Below are 23,344 nucleotides of genomic sequence, written 5' to 3' on the forward strand. Positions count from 1 at the left end.
GAAAACAAATTAGACAACTTAATCAAGAAATTCCTTCGTCACCCATCCCAAAATATTATTAATAAAATTCACTAGTTTCCAAAGAGAAAAAGAAACAAATTCTTATTCTCACTTGTTAATCAAGATTAAAACCTACCACGTCATGCCACGTGGACCTCAAATGTACACCCTGGACCACAGTCGTTACATTCATTTCTATAATTATAATTCCTCATTACTGTTATTTTAATTATTTAATTAAACCTAAAATCATTTCCTTTTTTCAAATTTTGAGTTTTCCTTTTTTATTACAAAGCACCCATCGTCGTTTACTTTTTATCACCTTCTACGCAGATCCCTCTCTCTCACTTCCTTCTCCACTTTCTTCTTTCGCAGAGATTCAAAGCTGAAGTCCCTCTATAAAAATGTGTTCAAATCTTTGAAATTTTTGGGTTTTTTATTGCTTCCTTTTTTTGTATTGAAACAAGGTTTTGAGCTGCTGCGGAGCAATACAAGAAAAAGAAACAGAGATTTTGTGTGTGTAAACGGAAATGGGAGTTTGCACTTCTAAACCCAAACCCTCTCAAGAGCTCAATTTCCATTCATCAGATGAAATCAGCGATAATTATGCTCCGGGGCAGAATAGCGGTGAACAACCAGTTCCGGCGAAGAATAGCGGCGAGAATGCGAGAAGTTCTGGAAACCTCGAGAAGAAAAAGGGCGAAGAAGCAGAAAAAAAGTCTCCGTTTTTCCCCTTCTACAGCCCGAGCCCAGCTCATTATCTCTTCTCCAAGAAGTCTCCGGCGAGATCTCCGGCGCCCGGGAGTGGGACGCCGAGGAGGTTTTTCAAGAGGCCGTTTCCGCCGCCGTCTCCGGCAAAACACATCAAGGCGGTGCTGGCGCGGCGGCACGGCTCGGTGAAGCCGAATGAGGCAGCTATACCCGAGGGGAAGGAGGTGGAAGGGGCAGGTTTGGATAAAAGCTTCGGCTTTTCGAAGAATTTCTATAGCAAATATGAGGTTGGGGAAGAAGTTGGGCGAGGGCATTTTGGGTTTACTTGTAAGGCCAAGTTCAAGAAGGGGGAGCTCAAGGGCCAGGAAGTTGCTGTTAAGGTCATACCTAAAGCCAAGGTGAGGAACCTCTCTCTCTCCAATTTTGGTGATCTGGTGTTTTTTCATCTTGATGGATTTTGATTTGTGGAGATCTGTTCTATTCAGAAAGGGGTTTAATTTTGTAAAGAGGCTAGTGTCTGAGAATGAGATTTCATTTGATTAGGTTATGTTTTGGAAGATGGTTGAAATAAATTAATTTGAATATTGGATGATGAGGTCTGGAAATGGCTAATCATTTTATTAGTATTATGAAGATGAAAGATAAATGCCCGGATCTTGCTTGCCGATTTTCAAATTCTAATGATATTATATGTCTGATGTTGGGAGTACTTGTTTGTGTTTCTAGATGACCACAGCTATAGCTATTGAGGATGTGAGGAAGGAAGTAAAGATATTGAGAGCTTTGACTGGGCACATCAATCTCATCCAATTTTATGATGCTTATGAAGATCATGACAATGTTTATGTAGTCATGGAGTAAGTCATGCTTGCCTTTTTTTGTTGTTTAATTATTCTCTTATTTTTGCTTATGATGTGTAGAAGCATGATCTTGAGTTTTACTTAATTTCTCAGGTTATGCGAAGGCGGTGAACTTTTAGATAAAATACTTTTGAGGTATCAGTTCGTATGGACTTATTTTGTTTTGAGAGGGCAATATCCTGTAACTTTGGATGTTTTGAGCTTGAATATTCGTGTGAGAGGCATCACCTATAATAGGTTATGTTTCCTAATGGTTCAGGGGTGGCAAGTATACAGAAGATGATGCAAAGTTGGTGATGATACAAATACTGAATGTTGTTTCGTTCTGCCATCTCCAGGGTGTGGTACATCGGGATCTTAAACCTGAGGTAGGAGCTTCAGCCGTGTGTCTTGAGTTACAAATGGTTTATTAGAAGCCTAGATTGCCTTCTCTTGTGTTATTATAGTGTGTCAACAAACAGCTGGAGCTGAATGTTCTTTTTTAGCATGTTTGATTTACTAATGGAATACTAGTACTATTTATAGTATCGACTAACTGGTCCATGCCTCTTGACCAGAATTTCTTGTTTACATCTAAAGAAGAAGACTCAACATTGAAGGCCATTGATTTTGGATTATCAGATTTTGTGAAACCAGGTTTGTCCGATTTGTTCTTCTTATAAAATTTGTGGAGGAAGTGATGATTGACACTGTTAGATTGACACTGATTCATTTCTTTATAGATGAAAGGCTTAATGATATCGTTGGCAGTGCATACTATGTAGCTCCTGAAGTTTTACATAGGGCATACAGTACTGAGGCCGATGTTTGGAGCATTGGTGTTATCGCTTATATATTGTTATGTGGGAGCCGGCCATTTTGGGCTCGAACTGAATCTGGCATCTTTCGAGCTGTTGTTAAAGCTGAACCAACTTATGAGGAACAACCTTGGCCAACTTTGTCCTCTGAGGCAAAAGATTTTGTCAAACGTTTGCTTAATAAGGATCCGAGGAAACGAATGAGTGCGGCTCAAGCCATGTGTGAGTGTCAAATGCTAGTAATGCTCAACCCTGCCCCAACAAAATAAGCCAATTTGCTAACTTACGAAAATATCTGCTGCTTCAGGTCATCCGTGGCTCAGAAATACCAGTGACGTGAAAGCGCCATTGGATATATTGATATTTAAGCTCATGAAAGCATATATGCGATCATCTCCCCTTAGAAAAGCTGCATTACGGGTGGGTAAAGTGTATATTCCTTCAATTTCTTTTGTGCATTGCATTGAAAGACTTTAAATGTATTTCGGCTTGAACTTGAATCTGCTATGGTGATGGAGTCTGAATGTGTAGATTATCTCTCCACTAGAAAGATCATAAATATTTTTCGGTTTCAATGATTAGGTAATAGGCGCATTCTGGATAGAGTAACCAAATTTAACTATGTTATTTCTTACTCTAAGGTAGATATCCCAAAATGGACATTCCCTTCAGAGATATTGGATTGGAAGAGATGGATAACATTAGGGTGCACTTCTCTACTGATATGGGATCATAATTTGTTAGAGATACGAGTGTGAAAGTTTCCGGTCATAGGGCCTATTGTGAGAGCTATCTCGTGACAATCTGATTTGCTACCCGGTCATTTTAAACTTCTACTCTGCTGTTTTTACTTTGCTGTTGTGATTCCATAATTTCCTTCATCGATCTCTGCAGGCTTTATCGAAAACACTGACAGCGGACGAACTTTTCTACTTGAGGGAGCAGTTTGCACTGCTCGAGCCAAATAAAAACGGCACCATATGTATAGATAATATTAAGACGGTTGGTAGTCGTTACATTGTTCTTGCTATTGTTTGTTTGAATCAAAACTTGGTCTAACTGTCCCTCTAATTTGGCCAGGCCTTAAAGAAAAACGCAACAGACGCCATGAATGAATCCCGCATCTTTGATTTTCTTGCTTCGGTGAGGCTTTGGATCAAATGTGTTATGAATTGTCAATCAACTGCAACTTACTCTGTTTTCTCCACACAGCAGCTGAATGCACTACAATATAGAAGAATGGATTTCGAAGAATTCTGTGCTGCTGCTTTGAGTGTGTATCAGTTGGAAGCTCTCGATAGATGGGAGCAACACGCTCGTTGCGCCTATGAGCTCTTCGACAAGGATGGAAACAGGACTATCATGATCGAGGAACTAGCTTCGGTAACGCATACTACAATTTTCTTGGTCCTTATTTCATGTGAAGGTTCGATGAAAACGTGGAAACTTAAAGAAAGTGGATGGAATTTTATGTTTCAGGAACTCGGCCTTAGCCCTTCTGTTCCTGTTCATGCTGTTCTTCATGACTGGATCAGACACACTGATGGGAAGCTCAGTTTCCTTGGATTTGTGAAGCTATTGCATGGAGTCTCCAGCCGGGCTCTCGCCAAGCCTCATTAGGATGCTACTCAGCTTGTTTTCGTTGTCGTTTTATAGAGCAATTCACCGCCAGATTCAAGATTCCGGTAGACTACCAGCTTCTGAAGATGAGATACACGAGATTAAGGATTGCTGGAATTCAACACAAGCAGTTCTGCAGCCACTGTAAAGCCATAGTTAACTTCGTCCCTTTTTTTTACTTTTTTTAAACTTTTATTAATTTATATTTTGATTGCAGCTGAGAGCATTTCTCAGCAGGTTGTAGTGGACATTCATACCCTCTCTTCTGACTACAATGCTGACTTAATAACCTTGTATCTTCCACTCCATCTAATATATTCAATCTCCTTTTTTTTAATTTGACGCATACAGTTGAATATATTGTAAATTACTGAAAATTAATATATAAAAATTAATCCAAAACCAAGGAAGTTTTAGAGCCCCTAATCTAATGTACCAAACCAAACCAAGCAAAAGTTAACATTGTCAAAAGAAATCAAAACTAGAAGAAAAACAGAATTCCTACATATGCAATCAAGATTTTCATGACTGTCTCCTCTTTGTCATGGACAACAACAGACCATGGTCTGTGTCACCAAGAGTGCAGAGCCCCAGGGACCGGAATCCCTTTACAAGTGCCCATACCACAAATTCAGTACCCTTGCACCAATCTCCGATTTTATAACATGATTGTAGCAGAATCCCCAGTCATAAACGGACAACGTGAACAGCTGTTGTAGCAAGAATTCAAACATTGCACCTAACCAATCTGCTAATTTGCAAGGATCTTGAATATTGACCTGCTAATATTCATGACTGTTCAGGACAACTACCTGGATCATATCAGCTTCAACTTCACTTGGCTCGACACAAACATCGGATCATTAACGTGTAGCCAATGAGAAGAGACACAAAAGTAACAGACATTGCAATATATGTAGCAGGAGTAATATATAGGAAAAACTCTAAATGGTCGTCAAGCATTCATGATATCAAACATCTACAAAATAAAGTTTTCCCAGTTCAAGAACAAAAGATAAGATTGATAAGACTTGTATGCATAAATTTTCATGGTTTCAAAAGGTAATACTTTATTCATATGACAGAAGTAATTTGTGGTGGAAGCAAGCACGTGAGATTAATTCAACTAAGCACATTAGGTAGGCATCATATGGCTAAAAGAGACCATTTTCTGCATACAGAAAGAATTGCAAGGTCATCACCTGCAACTTTGATGCTTCAAGCAGAACCTCGCCCCACAAAATCAGCAGAGGAAGCATCTTACTGAAGAATCTTGAGAACTTACAGGTAAACTGATAGAGTGAGTTGGCATGCTCATCTAATGTGAAGCAGATTTGGATCTAAATAATACTAATTACTACAAAAAATAAGAAACAGCAGATACAAAACAGTCAAGAGAGTACTTCCAGGGCCAGTTCGGAGCTAGGATGGAGGTATGGAGCTAGCTCAAAACAGGGACTAAAAATGGATAACAGCAATTCAATTCTGAGTATGTCCAAATCTGGAATTTTACTTATATCCAGAATGAAATTTAATTCTGCTGTACTAAAAGTATCAAACAAAAAATTCCTGAGCTCTACTTGGTAAAAATAATGGAAACATTAGTATTACTCAAGCAAAAATTCCATAAACACACATCGAGTCTAATCAGTTTCTTCAAAGGTCCCAATGTCCAAAGAGAAACTGGTGATGCAGTTCTGAACTTCCCAAGGAATTAAGATTCATCTGGTGAATGAGGGCAACAATGACGAAACCAAACTAATTACTGTACACTTACCAAAATTTTATCCAAAAGCCTTGAGAGAATGTTAGATTTATGTCCAACTTCATTAAGCAGAAACCAAATAACCAAAACAAAAAATAAAGACAGTGTAGAAACCAACAAACAAGTTTCAGATAGAAATATTTATTTATTTATTACCCTCCATGTCCAAACTTACAGGTTTTAGTACAGAGTTTCTCATGAGGGTTTGTGGACCCTTCACAAAAAAGCTCTCAGAATTGTTTTCAAGAGGATGGAATGGCAAATTTGAGGCCTGGTTCGACTGGTTAGCCACAGGAAGTCGAAAGATGTGATCACCCCATATGTCATAAGTAAATTTCTCCTCCACAGCAATCATAGCCCCCGGCTCACTAATTTTATGGTTATTCAGTTTGGTGCCAGGAGCTCGTGCCTGAGGAGAAATTGTCGATGTCGAAGCCAAAAAAGGAGAACGGCATTCCCAGGAAGGTGAAGGCCTCCCAGCACTAGGAAAAGTGGCAGAAGGTAACAGAATGGCTCTACCAGCAAGTTTTCTAGTTGAATCTAGTTTTTCTCCAGCAGAGCAGCACCAGTTGGTCTCATGCTCAGGTGAAGCCTCATTTTTCAACAGGTTGACCTTGGGAGGTTCAGAGTGCTCTCTTTTATCACGTTGCTGATCGGATGGCTCAGAGAAAGGGTTTCTAACTTCCACAGGTTGATTTATATCAAGAGGAACCAGCCATGAACGCTTAGGTGTTAAAGATGTTGCAGGTGATAAAGGTGATGTTGGGGTAGAATTGCTACTCTGACTACTTGAAACTTCAAAAATTCCAGGTACCCTCATGCCACAAGTCTTCTTCTTCCTCCGCCTTCTTCCCTTTTCTTTTCCGATTCTAACAGTGAGACTCCGTGAATCCGATTCAGCGGAGTTCCCAACTGGTGATAAGTTTGACAGCTGAGAGGATGCTAATCTGTTTTCTGGTGGATGATCATCTGTTAAAGAGTTCTCATGCTTTTGATGTTCGGAAGCATTAAAATGTCCCTCTCCAGAGGCACAACCAACCAGTCCTTCAGCGGCAGATCCCAAAAGCAATGCTTCTTCTCCTACTATTGATCCTTCATAACCATTCATGTTGGGAGGCAAGGCAGCATTGGTTTTCTTTTTCAACCGCATACTCAAATAATTGACTACACCACTCCCTGCAGATGATTTTCCCCCACTTTTCAACTTATGATATGTGAAGGCAGTTGAACGTGGAATCAAGAGATGCACTAGTAGAAACAACAATGATGCGGCAAAAAAGATTAGAACCATAATCTTCTTCAACCTCATCCAGAAAGTTGATCTTTTGCAGAAGTTAAGCAAGAGCATTGGTAAGCTTGCTCTCATGGGTATCACAAGGATGCCAGCTGCAAGCGACAGTTCAAGGTCCCTCTGTATGGTAGCCATGGAGAAATCACTTTGATACAATATCTGAAGAATTACAGATTCTCCAGGTGGTAAAGTAAAACCTTTACAATTAAGCACAAGAAACCCATCTAAACCACAATCCGACCCTGAAACTCCAATGCGTACAACCTCCAGAGGAAAATCTCCCATATTCTTGGCGTACACTTCTTTAATCAAGGGATCAGAACACATCGACTTCTTACCCGCTGTGGCGTGCAAAGTTTCCGGGGAAGAAAAATTTAGTTGGGATGGGAAATTCATCTTAAATTCTAAACTTCGCACAGAATCAGACCCCTCTAGCAACACCAACGAAACTGATCCACCGAATCCTCGGAGAGGCAACCACTCCACTCCAGAGAGATTATTCCTGATGAGAGCCGAACTCCTCCATTCACAGCGAACAGAAGGTTGGAAGAGGACGGGACCAAAAGATGCGCTACCATAAGGATGAATCAGAGCTTCAGTCATCCCATCCTTAGCTATCGAGAAACCATACTTTGTTGGAGCAATTGATTTGTTACCCACTATAATGCTAGACGAAGATGGCTGTAAATGCATCTCATTTGTGCGGCAATTATCTATGACTTCTCCAGAATTTAGAATAAGCTGCACCAAAATTGGTTGATTACTCGGGTTTTTAACAGCTATCCACTCGGAACAATGATTTCCAACCTCAACCAATGGGAACAGAACTTCATCATCATCAAGAACAGACATGAAACTTGCTCTGGCCTGAGATTTCCAGTTACTGAGCACCAAGTCATCTGCTTGTCTTCTATCCACTGCCTTCAGATAACAATTGACAGTCATTATTTTCTTAAATTTGAACTTCAGACTTTTTGCAAATACATAAAAAGATTCTACAAGGATAGAAACTATATGGTTCAGGAAAAAATATAGGCTAACTACCAACTTTATACACATGCTATTATGTACCTGTTTAACCTCTACTGATCTTAGACGAAAGCTTAATGCCTAATCTAGCTTCAACAATGAAGTAACGAACAGAAACAGCTACATTTCTTGACACCAACGCCATCATTATATGTTATGTACTACTAAGACTTCATGATATGAGTCAGACTTGTACCATTAGGGTTATGTTCTCTTTGGTTGTAAATTTATCATGGGAGGGAAACCAAAATTCTTTCTCTTTAAATCCCTCTGTTCTTTTCCATCCTTATCAATGCATAAAAAGACATCACCTATTTTTATTCCTCCTTTTTACTCCAATAAGGTAAAATATTATGCATAGGTATGAGAATATTCTCATATAGGGGTGAAAAGGAGGAATAACAAATGATAAAATTCTTTTTATAGATAAGACTCAAGAAGAAAGGAGGGATTTAAAGGCAAGAAACTTTTTTTTATCCTTTTTTCATGATAAATTTTCAATCACGGAGACCACAGCCTAAATAGTGCAATCACTTCAAGAATCCAACTCTGGCTGTTGAAAACTATAAATAAAAGCCATTAAAAAACTTCTTGCTAGCATTGTTACAAATTCAGTTACAGTTTGACCTCAGCATGGTATAATTTAAGTAATCCAACTCTGGCTTCAATATTTACAAAGTGAAGAACTTGTACACAAACACAATTAACTAATCCAAGAGAGTTAATTTGTACAAAGAAAATGAATCAGGGATGTATACCTTGACACCAGTAGGTGGATGCACGTCATTGTCAAAAGGCTTTTTTCTGCCTTTGACACCAATAACATTAGTCATCTCCTGGGCATATATAGTAGTGGAATCCAATTTTTGTCCTGCAAAAACATTGATTACATCTATGCAAGATATTTCAATCTGAGAACTTCTTGTGTCATTCATCCCTACAAGAAAATTACATGTCATGTCTACTTCATGAATCGCCCGATAGCTTATGACAGCTACTTGTGTGACAGACTTCGGAAAAAGTACAAGTCCTTCTACAAACTTAACTTGAAAAGTGTCAGCACTATCTCCTACTTGTCTGACCTTGATAACACTCAAAACATGAGGACCATCATTTCTCACCGAGAGAGCAACAACAGGTGCACTTGTATCAGATGGAACCAAGGCCTCTAGAGATACTGAAATATAATCTGTATCTAAAGCTGGACTTAACATAAACTCCGCTTCAAAAGGTACTACAACAGTTTCAATCTCACTGGCTGAAGATTTCACTAACTGTAGACAGAAAGCACCAGCAATTTTTCCCTCAAAATGATCTGAAATCTCTAATTCCATAATGGCCTCTGTTAGCAGAGAAGGAACCTCCCAATTTTTGTGAGGCCTTACGGAAATTTCAGGTTGACGACTATCAGCGCTTCCAACATCCAACCACTCTTTAGGTCTTAATATCCCTTGCTCACTGGAACCCTCCATACTGCGTACACTGCAAACAGCTTTTGACAAGCGGGAATTATTTCCTGAGGAAATGGATATCCAAGCAGTTATCTCTTTCACATAGAGAGCATCACCGTAAGGATTGAAAAGAGACAAGTTCTTCCTCCACCTTCCATTAGAAGAAATATTGAAACCATCGAGAGGCTTTACGAAATAAGGAGAATCAACAGCAAAGCCTTTAGCCTGAATCACGAACCCCCCGAAACTAGTCTGTAAAACAATTTGAGCTGAGGATAGGCCCAAATTTCTAGGGAAAAAAGTGAAACATATTGATCCAATTTCTCCAGGAGCCAAGAATATTTCACTAAAATTACATGGATAAAACTGTGAATTGCTGCTGTAAGGATAATGGATAGTTAGAACACTATCACTGTGTACATTCTTCACCGTTAAAAAGGCTACAGAAGGATAATACAAATTCTTTTGTCCCCAATCAAGCAGAAAGGGTCCGACTTCCACAGGGGGTCTAGAAACACTATCCCAAATGACCGAGTTAACTCCCTCCGCATTTTCCCCTGATTTTGACATGTGAGTTCCATGGTCAAATAATGTGTTCATACAAGATGTTTGACCATTGTTGGTGCTATCCGCGGGCTGGGATCCATGAAAATCATCTGGCTCATTCAACGAACACAAAATAACTCTGCCAGCAAAAGTCTTGAAGATACTGTGCTTGGCTGGCCAGCTGAGATTACTCCTCTCTTGCTTCAGTCCAGGCAGAAAGCCTTCCGACTGAACATCATAGGCTTCATCTACTGCATCTTTTTCAATAGCAACTTCACCAAACGAAGAACCGGACAATGTTGAGAGGAAACAGAAGGAATTTGGATCTGGACATATATTTTCAAGGCTCTGTTGGTCAACAGCATTTCTAGATGCTAACGAACTAAAATCGCCATCAAAAATCCCCAGAGAACTTGTATGAGAATTGGAAGTATAGGTCTTGCACCTATCAATCTCTATCTGGCGCTCTGCTTCATTTAACGAGCATTTGTCGCACGAAGCCAGAAGGAAAGCAGCACACAAAAGAACCACCAGCACGCACAAATCCTTGGCACAACCACAAAGCCCCCTAAAAACATGCACCAAACAGCTTCTATCACCAAGAGAATGCATGCAAAAACATTCAAACAACCACCACAACAAAATGGGAGCTTCAATGGGAGAATCCAAATTAAATTGTATTTCACCATGTCTAAATTCTAAAACATTAAAGAAACCATAAGCAACGCTTTCAAAAAATATAAAAGCGGCCCGTTTACAAAATTAAAAAAAGTTCTTTTTAAAGGAAAGGAAACCCAAAAAATTTCCTTGCATAGACAGAATACAAAGTTACACAACTCTCTCTAACTCTATCCACCCATCACCTCAAAAGTATCTCCGGAAACAAACCCAGAAAAGGAAACTCATGATAGACCAACATAAAACAGTCAATACCAGCTATAACTTAAAAAAACAAAATTTTCCATTTCAAACTGGAACTATCTCAAAAACCCGGAATAAAGGTTTCAACTCTTATGTTAAAGAAGTACGAAAAGATGCAACAAAAGGATTGAAAACATTTGAATAAGGAAACAGGAAGAAAGAAGAAAAGAATTTGAGGATAAAACGAGGAAGGTTGATGGAGTTATTACCGAAGATAGAACATTGAGGAGAGCTGCTGTCTGCGAGCTTCGATCATCAGGGTTTGCGAGACGATTTCTCGCAGCAGAAATATCTCATCACATATAAGAATATTTTTTTCCTTTTTCCCTTGGAATTTATTTTTAAAAAAAAATTTACGACTTTTGGATTTCGGCTGAGCAGAGCAGATATCGACATACACGCACAACACACAGTGAGACAATGAATGGCCTCGGAGAGCGAACTCAAAAAATGAAAAGAAGAAGGTGAATATACCATTTTGCCCCTTGGCAGATGTCGTATTTTGACTATTTTGGTTAATATTGATGATGTAGTAGCAAATTAATTAAGCATCTTTATTTAAGATGTGACAGAGCATTGAACAAAACAATACAGCATTATGTAGAATTAAAGTGTACTGCATTTATTAACTTGTGTAACTATTTTTACATTGCGAGTAAAAATTCAAGAATTCTTATATTAGGCGTAGTATATTGAATGGATTATGATATTTAATTGATAATTCTACAAGTTTGCAGCATGGTTGGCATAATAGTAGCCAGCTTTTATTCTGCATTCTTCATTAATGAAATTAATTGATTTTTATGTAATTTCTCTTTTAATCAAGTACTTAGAATTTTTAATTATGTGTACTACTTTTTTTTATTTAAGTGAATGCCGGATTTTAGTTAAGTAATTACATTTATATGAAATAATAAAGAATAAAAAATAAATAAGAAATGAAAATTTTAAAGGAAGACTCAAGGTTCAATCTTTATGGTGGTGGTAAAAAATTAAGGGAAAAGCTTATGCGAGGTTGATGGTATAAAAGAAAATTTGAGGTCATGGCTTTGTTTTTGTATGTTTTTATACAACCCTCGATGCGGTCATGGTTTGCTTTGACAAATGAAGAATGGTTATATAACTAATTAAATGGATTTCTAAAATCATGAACCTTAGCTTAAATCCACATGCTTATATAAAATTGAAGTGTTTTAAGATATTTATAGATTGACAATTATCATTGAAAGTGATACGTGACATTAAAGATACGAAAACTCTCCAGCATTATAGTATAACACTGCACAAAATTCATTATATACATATTACATCTACGACATTATTAAAATGTATCTACAACATCATCGATTATTCCATAACTACAATATTTTCTATTCTACTCTAACTGCATAAAATAAATCTAGTAGATCTACCATTTTAATGTAATTTAAGCGATTGATCAATCTATTTTATAAAAATTTTAGTTTTAATATAATAAGATTTGGTTTCATCCTAACCGTACTCTAATATATACTAGTATGTGATAGTCCAATATTCTAGCCCGACCTGTTATCAAACTAGTATGAATAGGTTATCACCATAAAGGAATAGGTTATGAAGTTAAAAAATGGCGTTAAATATCATAAAACGTACCCCTTCATCTCATAATAGGAGTCATAATTGGTATGGCGAGTTTTAAGAAATATAAAGAATAATGGATTAGAAAAGTTAATAAAATATGGATTCCACTTTTTATATTGGTTTTATAATAAAATGTGAGTGAAGTGAGTTAGTGGAATGTGAAACCTACTTACCATTTATGATAAAAGTGAAATGTGACTCTTATTTTGGAACGGACAAAAATAGCAAAATGTGACTCTAATTGTGTGGCGAAGGAAGTATCACACTTGACCACGTAAAATAAGATTTTAATGAAAATATCTTATTTAGTTCAGTTTGGGAAATACTATCTAACAAAGTGTAAAGTTTATGATATTGTAGATCAATTTTATAGTTTGCAGAAAATATCAAATTTTAGCCGAAGTTCATAGTTTTGGAGACCAATATCTCTATTTTCGAATACCCAAGCAGAGTACAAGTCAAAGATTGCAATAATTAACCTCAAAATTTGAGGCGCTCAAGATGGATTGATTTTATTGGTGCTTGATTTATTAATTTATGTTTATGTGATTGTAATGCGTAGTCTCATCTCATGTTTCACGGATTAACCTAATATTTGTGTGTGATTTCTACGATATGATTCAACAATCTATTCAATATTTATTTATAGTAACCCCTCTTGAAAATTAACGAATTAACATATTATTCATTTATATTTGTGGATAGTGTGATCACTCGGTCAGAATATGAAGTTGAAATATCACAAGCATTGGCAGACACAGGTGGAGGGATGGAAGGGCTTAAGCCCTCCACAACAAGATTTTTTTCATCTTTTTCTATTTATAAATTTTTTGAAAATTAATTATAACAGTTTTAAGTCCTTCCAAAGGCAATATAATTGCAAACTAAATTGCTGGAACTGAATGATGTGAAAGGGATGGACAAATTTTGAGGATCGAAAATTTGCAAAAGATAATGAAAGAAGAAAATGGGTGACGAAACTTTGGGGAAGAAGTTAGTGATATAATATTACTATATTAGGTATTGAAAGTCACATTTAAAAAGTATTGTACCGTTTTGAGCTCCAATTAATGTTCTCTTATAAAATAAAATTGATTATGAAATTTATCCTAAGTTATAAATTTTGACCAATGAAAACTTCCTTAATTCCTTTTGCTGTGTTGCATAAATTGTTAAACTTATTTCAAATATACGAGTAGCTAAAATGCATAACAAAGATTTTTTCTACTTTTCCAAATTCTTTCACATCACTTCCTTTAATTCCTTTAGCTATTTTAAATTTATGATGGGTTGGACTAGTGTATATGATTTTTTACGATACAAGTATTACTTTTTCATATATACTAGTATATAATATGAGCCCGACTCAAGACAGGTGAAGCATTTTTTTAGACACAATACTTAAGAAATTGATGTGTTAAATGTTAAAAGTGAAAAGAGTAAAGTAAGAGATGAAATAAAATAAGAGAGATGAAAAAAGAATAAAGTATAAGAGAAGATAAAATTTTTGCCAAAAAAGTAAATGACTTAACTACTTTGAGACAATAAAAAAAAGAATACGACACAATTACCTTGGAACAGAGGAGTATAATATAATAAAAATATACTCCATCAATTTACTAGAAATAAAAATTCTTTTATTTAAAAACCATTTCTTAAAAATAGAAACTTTTCATTTTAGAAAATGGACACACAATCCACTAACACTAATTTCCCTATATTTTTTTCCTCCTCTATCATATTTTACCAAATTTTTTTTATTTTTTTTCATTTTTTTACTTTATCGATTTTGCATTAAAACTTATACCGTTTACAGAATTTATATTTTTAATAAATGAAAGGAGTATATGATTAAGCTCCTACTATTAATATTTCCTGCGTCCGCCACTATTCACAAGTTTAATATAATTAGGTTGGTTATATAAAGTCATATTGTTGATTTGGATTGAGAGTCTTGAGACTATTGAATGCATGAACTATATATGCTTTCAGCTTGCATATCAACCCAATTCATATAAATTCTGACAATATCCTATTTATTAAATTGTGTGTAGATAGGTGAAGAAAGCCGCTTACCAAATTGCCTCTTTCATTATGTCACATTCTCAAATTTCTAACAATAATATGCTCTATTTGAAAATTTTACACTGGATTCTGAATGGGGCACCAAAGTTGAGTTAAATTTTTCGAATTATACTTAATTAATCAAGTTATTATAAAGGTAGTTGACTTACTGAATTTTGTCAAAAATACTACTCCACTCTATAATTCAGTAGTTTTCAATGGCGTAGGTCCTTTTGTTCCATCAAGAAAAATCGGAAATTATGTGTAGTGAGATTATATGAAAATAGGGAACATAATACAAACAATATGCGCTATATAGATCAAAAAGTGGTAACCACTACCTCGTGTTTGTTTTACAATGGACCATAACCAGCTAAATTTTATTTTTTCACAAGAATAACCAGATAATTTTTTAATTTAATTTTCAGCTTTTTTGCAAGAATAACCAATTAAATTAGACATCACTATGCACTATTCAAAATTGTCAGTGAATCTTTATGCGTCAACAGAGTTCATGTAGTTCATATTCGCTACTTATATAGAGTTTTCCCATATTAATATTGACGATGCGTGGGATGTGCCAAATTGTCACCAAACATTCTTGAATAATCTATTTATTGATCGAGCAAGATATTGACATATAAATAAGGAGTAGTACTCCTACCAATTACTACTCCCTCCGTCCCTCAAACCGGACACGAATTTTAAGAAATATAATAGAAAGTGAGTTGAAAAAGTTGGTAGTATGTGAGTCCTACTTTTAAAGTACAATTTTATAATAAAATGTGAGTGAGAATAATTTGGTGGAATATGAGATCCACTACAAAAAATGGTAAAATATGAAATGTGACAAATTTTGTGGGACAGACGAAAATGGAAAATGTGACAAAATTTCAGGGACGGAGGGAATGCTACATGAATAGTTTTATCATTGAAAATTAAGTTTCCAGGAACTAAAATAGTACTCCCTTTGTCCCATGAAAATAAGGACATTTGGGACGACATGAAAATTAATGCATAATTGATAAAATTATAAAGAGAAGAAGAAGGGTAATTAAAACAATGTTAATGGATAGTGAGACCCATTATTGCTAGTGTTTAATAGTGAATCCTATAAGTTGTAAATAAATTAATGTATATGAGTAATGAGTTGGAAAAACTTTCCATAAATGGAAATGAGCTTTTTTATGGGCGGATGGAAAATGAAAGTGTCCCTATTTTTATGGGACGAGGGAGTACTATATACTCTCTATGTTCCATTTTAGGAGTCTCATTTGAGTTCGAGACGAGTTTTAAGAAATATAAAGGAAAGTTGGTGGAAAAAAATAGTGGAATGCGGATCTTACTTTTATATATTAGTTTTATAAGTGGAAAAATGTTAGCGGAATATGAAGCCATTACCATTTATGGAATATTCCAAACGGTATTCTTAAAGTGAGACATCCAAAAATAGTAAATCGGGACTGCTAAAGTGGGACGGAGGGAATAATATTTTCTCTTTTTTATGAGCATAACTTTACATCTTATATTTATTAGTAATTTCCTTTTAAAATTTTTTGTATAGAGATTAAAGACCCTAAATGAAATCAATACTGAAAAGAAATAGTACGTAATAACTATTTTTCCAAGGGATTGCCAAACAAGCTTATTAAATATATTAGAATATAATTTATTATTATTATTATTATTACTATTATTATTATTACCGTATTATATATTTTAGATATTATGGTTTCATAAGAAAAATAATCCAAGATGATGAGAAATTAAAAATGGCTATTCATCTTTCATCATGCTTTGAGGATAAGCGTTCTGGAGTGTTGACGGATTGATCATACATGTCTAATTCAATTCGTTATCAAGTAAAAATGTTTACGATAAAATGTTTCTTTAATTTATTAAAGAGTCGGAATTATTATGAGCCTTTAATTTGTAATTATTCCGACTTCGGTAATTTATTACTCCATTATATTGCATGCGCATAACAAATTTGAAAATAATGTTGGGAAAACACATTTTTTCTAAATTGTGAAGACCTAAATAATCTAAATATAAGTTTCCAAAATCTCAAAATACATTAATTAAGCCTAATATATTCCATATACACCGACTTTATCTGCAAAATTGATCAAGGATGGAATATATACTTGAAGTCACCAAATTTTATTTAGAGTATATTGCCAAAATTCTTAGATGATTAATTATTGAAAATTATTACTAGTAGTATTAATTTACTAATATACAACTCGGTTTCCAAGCCGAGTTAATTAATAATTATGTGGCAAATGATGGTGATTGTAACTTAATTAAACAAGCATTAATTAATTTGACTTCGACAATATTGATCCAAAAAGATTCCAGTTGCACAATTAAATAATATGGCGGATTCCATTTCAAATAATTCAAGATTCACGCACATCTACTTTCTATGTCCAAGTCGAATAATTCGACATTTTGGATTGACACTTTGTAAGGTCAGCTATGGTGTAGACTATATAGGTGGAATAGGGTCATATTATTTGCATTTATTGCCTATCGATTCCAAATAAGAGAGATAAAAATTATTAGTAGTGTTGATGAAACACGTACACTATATATAAATAATGCCAGTACATTTTCAACAAAAGTATTGTGTAAGATCGTAATTAATAATTACTATAGTTTGATCTTTGAAAGGAGCTACAGAGAAACAATCTAATTTCTATATTTGTTAAAATGTTCAGAAAAGATATTTTTCGAAAGAATTACTATAATATTTTGTTTCCAACTTAAAATTAGGGCTGGATAATCGTATGGGTTGGATAGTTTCAGATTGAGTAGTTATCGTGTCAATCTGATATCGACCCAACCCAATAAGGCAAACACTAACACAATTCAAAATTATCGGGTTATTATTTGGTTACAATCCATTAACTTTGTGTGTGTTCCTGTCGGAGTTTCATGTCATGTCGAAAATTGTCAACCATTCTGTTAACAATAGTATGTTACGATACAATTTAGCTTGACACGTGAATATAATTATATTAGACGATTAAAACATGATATCACACAATTAAAACACATTATAACATGATTAAAACGTTATCACAATTTAAATCCAAATAATAAAACTAAAGTATAATACTTACCTTTTTAGATAATAAAAAATAATTGAAATACTAATTTTATTTCTTAACGAGTAACCCGAATCCAACCTGAAATCATCGAGTTCTTATTAGGTCAACATGATAAGGACCCAAACTCATTAACTACGTAAGTACAAAAAATTGACTATATTTTGTTTCTCAAAAACAATTTACATACTTTAAATATATTGTATATATGGATTATATAGTTAGACAACAATCGAATAACATGACCGTTTGTGTGTGTGTGTAAGTTGTACTAACTGATAGAAGAAATTCCGACTTACAAAATTAAGTATGGAACAAAATGTAATCCGGCCCATTCTCAGTAGTGTTTTCCTCTGCAAACCCATGTCCAAATTTTATATGCTTCTTTTAATTCACGTTGAGTTATTTGAAGTTGAGCTACCATGTCTGGAATGGGCTGAATCTGCAATTTTACCACACACTATATGTTAATCCTTTTTCATTAAATTTTATAATGAAGAAACTATCATCATGCATTCCTAAATTTGTTGGATTAGTACCTAATTGCATTATGTCACCTATTACTTATATTAATTTGATGTCATTCTAAGTTGCATTAATTCTGTTTTATCGGGGATGTTTGGTTTGCAAGATTGTATCCGGGATTAAATTTGTAGTGTTTTTGGTTCATGAGATTCAATCTCACAACTCAATCCTAGATAGATAATCATAGAATAATTAGTGTTAGCTAACCCTCGTATGACTAAAATAATCTCACAACTCAATCCTAGATTATATCTTGGTATTGTTTTATCTTGGCAACCGAATACCCCTCACTTTTCATTAATATCTTAAATTAACTTTCTTGCTTTGCATATTTCCACTCTTTTCACGATCCATCATTTACTCTGTGTGATAAAATTGATTGATAAAATAATCCAAATTAGTTTACTGGTTATTTTGATGAATTTTGAGTTAGTTTTTTAGCCTTCAAATAGTGAATCTTATGTTTTATTAATCTATCATATAATGCCATTAGATATAATTACTATGTTCAGATTGAGGTGGATGCTCATTTTAGTCATTATGTTCATGATAAGATAGGAGACAAAAGAGTTAAAGAGATAGTAGTTAAAATGCTCAAAAATTAGCGACGGGTACAGTTTATGTTTATTGCCCCGTATATAGTTTGTCGTCATGGTTTTCCCTCTTCTTGCTTTTTTGTGGTTATCAGATCTTTCTTCAGTTGACTTGTTCCATGTGAATGTGTCGGTGTCGGTGTCGGTGTCGCCGTCGTTAGTGTTCTTTGGATTTGTTGCGTGTTGCAAGTCTGATCTCTTTGCTAAAAGAGAACAACCTATTTTTGTTGTCTGTGAGTTAGCTCTGGTATTTCTCTAGCTTCTTGTTTCTCTTATGGTTTAATGTGGATTTTGTGTTGTTTGTAGTTTGTATTATCATTACTCTTGGTGGACTCTGCTAGTTAGTTTCACTCTAAAAATAGATGGCTATTTGTTGTAATTCGTTAATAGTTGTATTCTTCTGAAGTTTTTTGCCGGAGTTTACGCTAAAAAATGTCATGTTAAATGCTATGTGATCTCGTGTTCAAACTTACTTTATTGAAAATTCATTACCAATAGTTATAATAAATTTTGAGTAGAGCTTATTAAAATTTGATCCACCCTACAATTTCAGCCTGGTATCTAACCATAAGTCCAAAATAAATGCAAAAGTAGATACCTTTTTTTGATTATCTAAAAGGTCTTAGAGCACTAGCAATAGAGGCTGATCGCTGAAGAACCTTTCTCCACTTATCATCGGCTCCTCCCAAAGACAAATAGATCGGCGCAACCGATCTCTTCCTTTTATTTTTATTTTTTAATTTTATTCATTTTTTATTCCTTATATGTACCTCATTCCCCACCAATTATTCACATTTATCCCATTTTATTTTATCTCACTCTACATTTTATTTCTCTCTAGTCACAATGTTTATAATATTTTTAGCAATGTTTTAGTTTGTTTTTTTCTATAATTTTTTTAAATGTAAGATGTTTTTTAATGAAATTTGTTTTTTATTAAGTTTTCTCCATTTATTGTTATTCTATATCATTTTATTTCACACTAAATTAAAAGTGAAAAATATAAAATAGTGAGGATGTGGAAAAGATATAGGCTCTGAGATAGGCTCTGGAATGAGCTGTCATTGCAGGGAAATAGGCTCTGAGATGTGCCTGCTGACATGACAGGAAAAAATGGAGACAGGTCACCATTGTGGGTGCTCTTAGGGAGCACTATAACAACCCTTCCAAATAAATCTTTCTCATATGAATGCACCTTTTTATAAATTTGATAAAAAGATATGATCATCCAATTTTTATGTGTATGATTTGCAGTCCATATAGTAACTTAGAAACGATTAGAACCAAATTAGGATATTGAAAAAGACTCATTCTTTGAAGACTTGGCTTATGGATTAAAGGGTGATGCCTAGACTTTTCTTTTCAACCAGGAGAACAATATTACGAATTGGTCAAAATTAGAAGGTGGTCTAGAAGTTATCGAAGAATCAATACCACATGCCGAGCGATATAAATGTAAAGTTCATCTCGCTTCTTTTTCCCTCTTTTGCGTGTAGTTGAGATGGCTCTCGTTTTTTTGTGGTTGTGTTATTAGTTGTCTCTTTTTGTTGCTTTATTTATTGGTGAGAGGTATGTTGATCGTGGATTTGTCGATCGCTTCTCTTTTGTCTTTTTCTTTAGCTTAGTAAATGAATTTAAATTTAAAGGTCGCACTATAGAAACTCGAACTTTAGACCTTTAACCTCAACCTTCTCTTTTATCTTTGATTTTTGACTAAATGTGACTTGGATTAAATATCACTGTGTTTGATTTTTGACTAAATGTGACTTGGATTAAATATCACTGTGTTGATAATCTTATTGTTCATTTTGGTTGAATTGAAACTTTTAATGGGTGCCATCTTTTTTTATTTGTACCTTTTGTCCAATTAATAAAAAGAAATAAACCTTTACTAAAAAAAATCATTATGATGTTGGCAAGATCCAAAAATAATTATATTAATTTTTTAGAAAGATCCATTTCAAGATAGAAAGTTTTGTCGCGGCTTGCCGGTGACTATGTGTGGTCATGATATTGAATGCAATATGATTTTGATGGATCGAATTCTGCCAAATAAAGTCACAATGCATTGGCTATTGTTAGGTGTATACTAGCGTAAGCAGTCCCACCATAAATATAAATATAAATATAAATATAAATATAAATATAAATATAAATATAAATATAAATATAAATATAAATATAAATATAAATATAAATATAAATATAAATATTGGGCAGTGTTAAACTACTTTTCTCCCCTTAGATTTAAGTTTCTTCGCAATCTCGGTCGTTGGATCTGGAGGATGGACGTTCTAGATTAATAGCATATTTATCATCCCGCGCTTCATTATTTGACCAATTTGGTGCATCATGGGGGTGATTTAGTCATTTTGTGTAATCAAAACCACTGAAAACGTATTTGGCGAAAATTAAGCGGGATCTTCCACTACTTTCCATCATCACACGCATTTACTCACAATCTCGCTCCCGATTCTCTCTCAATAAGCGTCTTCTCATTTTCCAAATTTAGCAAAAACCCTAGCCGCCGCCCAGTCAAAATCGCGACGATTTCTCGGAGATTCACCGCTGGTTCCCTTGCTTTCCAATATCCCTTCCCGGTTTGAACAAGATTTCACTGCACTACAACAGCAGGTAGGGTTTGGTCGTTTATTTTACGTTTTTTAACAAGCGTTCACGATTCAAACGATTTCAATTAAACCTCGAGTATTTGTTGCCAAAATTTTGTAGGTTTTTCATTGTTTGCTGTTAAGCGCAGATTATGTAATGACTAAAAGAGGAAGACCTTCAAATCCCCAACAATCCCAGAAAGAGGGTGAGATTCTGTTCGGCCGTTGCTCTGTTTCTGTGCTTGACATATTTTAAATTTAATTCTTTAAAGATGTAGTCGAGTTTGTAGATTATTTGTTCATAGCGCAGAATGCATTATGTTTACTACTGTTTGTTCATTACCTGATATAATCTATGCATTATTTTCCTATATGATTGCATTATTTGCCTATATGCATGCATTATGTTTACTGCTGTTTTATAGTGTCAAAGAGTAAATGGAATATGTGTGTGCATTACTTGTTATAATTTCTGCATTATATGCATATTCGACTGCATTATGTACCTATATGAATGCCATTATATTCAGTGCTACAACCTTCAATCAACTGCCGTTGGTCATTGGTGAAATAGTGAATGCAATAGTTTTATGCTCATTAATTGAATGAGTCTGTGCATTATGTGTCTTTTTTTATTCATTATATATCATGTATCTTGCATCATGTCAATGCTGTGTTATATTAGTCAAAAAGTATATGGAATATTTGTTTGTTCATTACCTGATATAATCTTTGCATTATTTGCCTATTTGATTGCATTATTTGCCTATATGCATGCATTATGTTTGCTGTTGTTTTATATTGTCAAAGAGTAAATGAAATATGTGTATGTGCATTACTTGTTATAATCTCTGCATTATATGCATATACGACTGCATTACGTAACTATATGAATGCAGTACGACTGCTGTTGGACATTGGTAAAGTAGTGAATGCAAGTTTGATGTTCATTACTTTGAAGTATCTGTACAGTATATATCTATTTTCTATGCATTATATTGCATGTTCATGATGCATTTTACTGTTGTTGGACAGGGACGAAGCAGTTAAGGATTGACATCGGAGACGCAGTCGATGATATCCTGCCTGTGGGAATCGCCCAGAAATTCCGCAAACGACTGTCAGAAGCAATAACTAGTTCAGCTCAAATTAGTTAACTACCACTTTGAGTATCTGTCAAACAAACTTGTACATTATCTATGTTCAGGGATGCATGGTGTATTAAAAGTGGATATAAATTCATCGGTAGACAGATATATGCATTATTTGAGTAAAACGTTGCATTATGTAGCGAGAACTTGTCATTATTTTGAATGTTGTAGAGAATACGAACTATCAATGGGCTAATGGGTACTTCACCGAGTTAATTATGCACCTAAGAATTACTTTACTTTTTATAATATGTACATTTCATAATACGTTAATTATGTATAACTTCAACACGCTCTATTTTTAAACGTTGGTATTAATGAGTACGTACTATACCCTAGCCCCTATGCTTATTAAACCCTTAGGGGAAACAAGAAACGTGTGCCAAACATCGAAACATGACACATCTTATTCGTATACATTGCAGTTCACATATGGTGCATTATATAGTAAATAATATCCATTATTCGTTACCATTCGGTGCATTATTCGTATCGGTTTGAACATTGTTACTAATGAGTACGTACTATACCCTAGCCCCTAGGCTTATTAAACCCTTAGGAGAAACAAGAAACGTGTATCAATCATCGAAACACGATACATGTTAATCGTATACATTGCAGTTCACATATGGTGCATTATATAGTCAATACTATCCATTATTCGTTACCATTCAGTGC

The 23,344-nt window shown here is 34.7% G+C and overlaps 2 protein-coding genes and 1 long non-coding RNA gene across 4 annotated transcripts; 2 read left to right on the top strand and 1 right to left on the bottom strand.

Moving 5' to 3' along the window:
* Positions 1-289: 289 nt before the first annotated feature.
* On the top strand, positions 290-4,325 carry LOC121804943 (CDPK-related protein kinase-like). 2 transcript variants are annotated; one of them, XM_042204668.1, is made up of 11 exons: positions 290-1,109; positions 1,438-1,568; positions 1,665-1,706; positions 1,831-1,939; positions 2,129-2,207; positions 2,294-2,590; positions 2,676-2,788; positions 3,263-3,370; positions 3,449-3,511; positions 3,581-3,751; positions 3,848-4,325. In XM_042204668.1, the coding sequence occupies exons 1-11, from the start codon at positions 531-533 to the stop codon at positions 3,986-3,988; spliced, it is 1,833 nt and encodes a 610-aa protein (XP_042060602.1). In that variant the 5' UTR covers positions 290-530; the 3' UTR covers positions 3,989-4,325. The 2 variants fall into 2 exon arrangements, with proteins under 2 accessions (XP_042060602.1, XP_042060603.1); XM_042204669.1 differs by having other exon boundaries at positions 3,584-3,751.
* Positions 4,326-5,878: 1,553 nt separating this feature from the next.
* On the bottom strand, positions 5,879-11,389 carry LOC121804730. Its single transcript, XM_042204374.1, has 3 exons — positions 11,201-11,389; positions 8,832-10,638; positions 5,879-7,965 (listed from the first exon to the last, which is right to left on the bottom strand). The coding sequence occupies exons 1-3, from the start codon at positions 11,245-11,247 to the stop codon at positions 5,899-5,901; spliced, it is 3,921 nt and encodes a 1,306-aa protein (XP_042060308.1). The 5' UTR covers positions 11,248-11,389; the 3' UTR covers positions 5,879-5,898.
* A 10,062-nt stretch (positions 11,390-21,451) lies between these two features.
* Positions 21,452-22,658, top strand: LOC121804463. Its single transcript, XR_006051156.1, has 3 exons — positions 21,452-21,540; positions 21,637-21,721; positions 22,551-22,658. It is a non-coding gene; the product is annotated as an uncharacterized LOC121804463 (long non-coding RNA).
* Positions 22,659-23,344: the final 686 nt, after the last annotated feature.

This window comes from Salvia splendens, chromosome 5 (assembly GCF_004379255.2).
Source record: "Salvia splendens isolate huo1 chromosome 5, SspV2, whole genome shotgun sequence".
Classification (NCBI taxonomy): domain Eukaryota; kingdom Viridiplantae; phylum Streptophyta; class Magnoliopsida; order Lamiales; family Lamiaceae; genus Salvia; species Salvia splendens.

Excerpts from the sequence above, each read along its gene's own strand:
- LOC121804730 (XM_042204374.1), bottom strand. The coding sequence starts at position 11,247 with ATGATCGAAGCTCGCAGACAGCAGCTCTCCTCAATGTTCTATCTTCG. Across the intron at positions 10,639-11,200 it reads TCCTCAATGTTCTATCTTCG|GGGGCTTTGTGGTTGTGCCA; the intron begins GTAATAACTCCA and ends GCATGTTTTTAG. Across the intron at positions 7,966-8,831 it reads ATCCACCTACTGGTGTCAAG|GCAGTGGATAGAAGACAAGC; the intron begins GTATACATCCCT and ends TGTTATCTGAAG.
- LOC121804943 (XM_042204668.1), top strand. The coding sequence starts at position 531 with ATGGGAGTTTGCACTTCTAAACCCAAACCCTCTCAAGAGCTCAATTTC. Across the intron at positions 1,569-1,664 it reads AATGTTTATGTAGTCATGGA|GTTATGCGAAGGCGGTGAAC; the intron begins GTAAGTCATGCT and ends TTAATTTCTCAG. Across the intron at positions 1,940-2,128 it reads ATCGGGATCTTAAACCTGAG|AATTTCTTGTTTACATCTAA; the intron begins GTAGGAGCTTCA and ends CCTCTTGACCAG.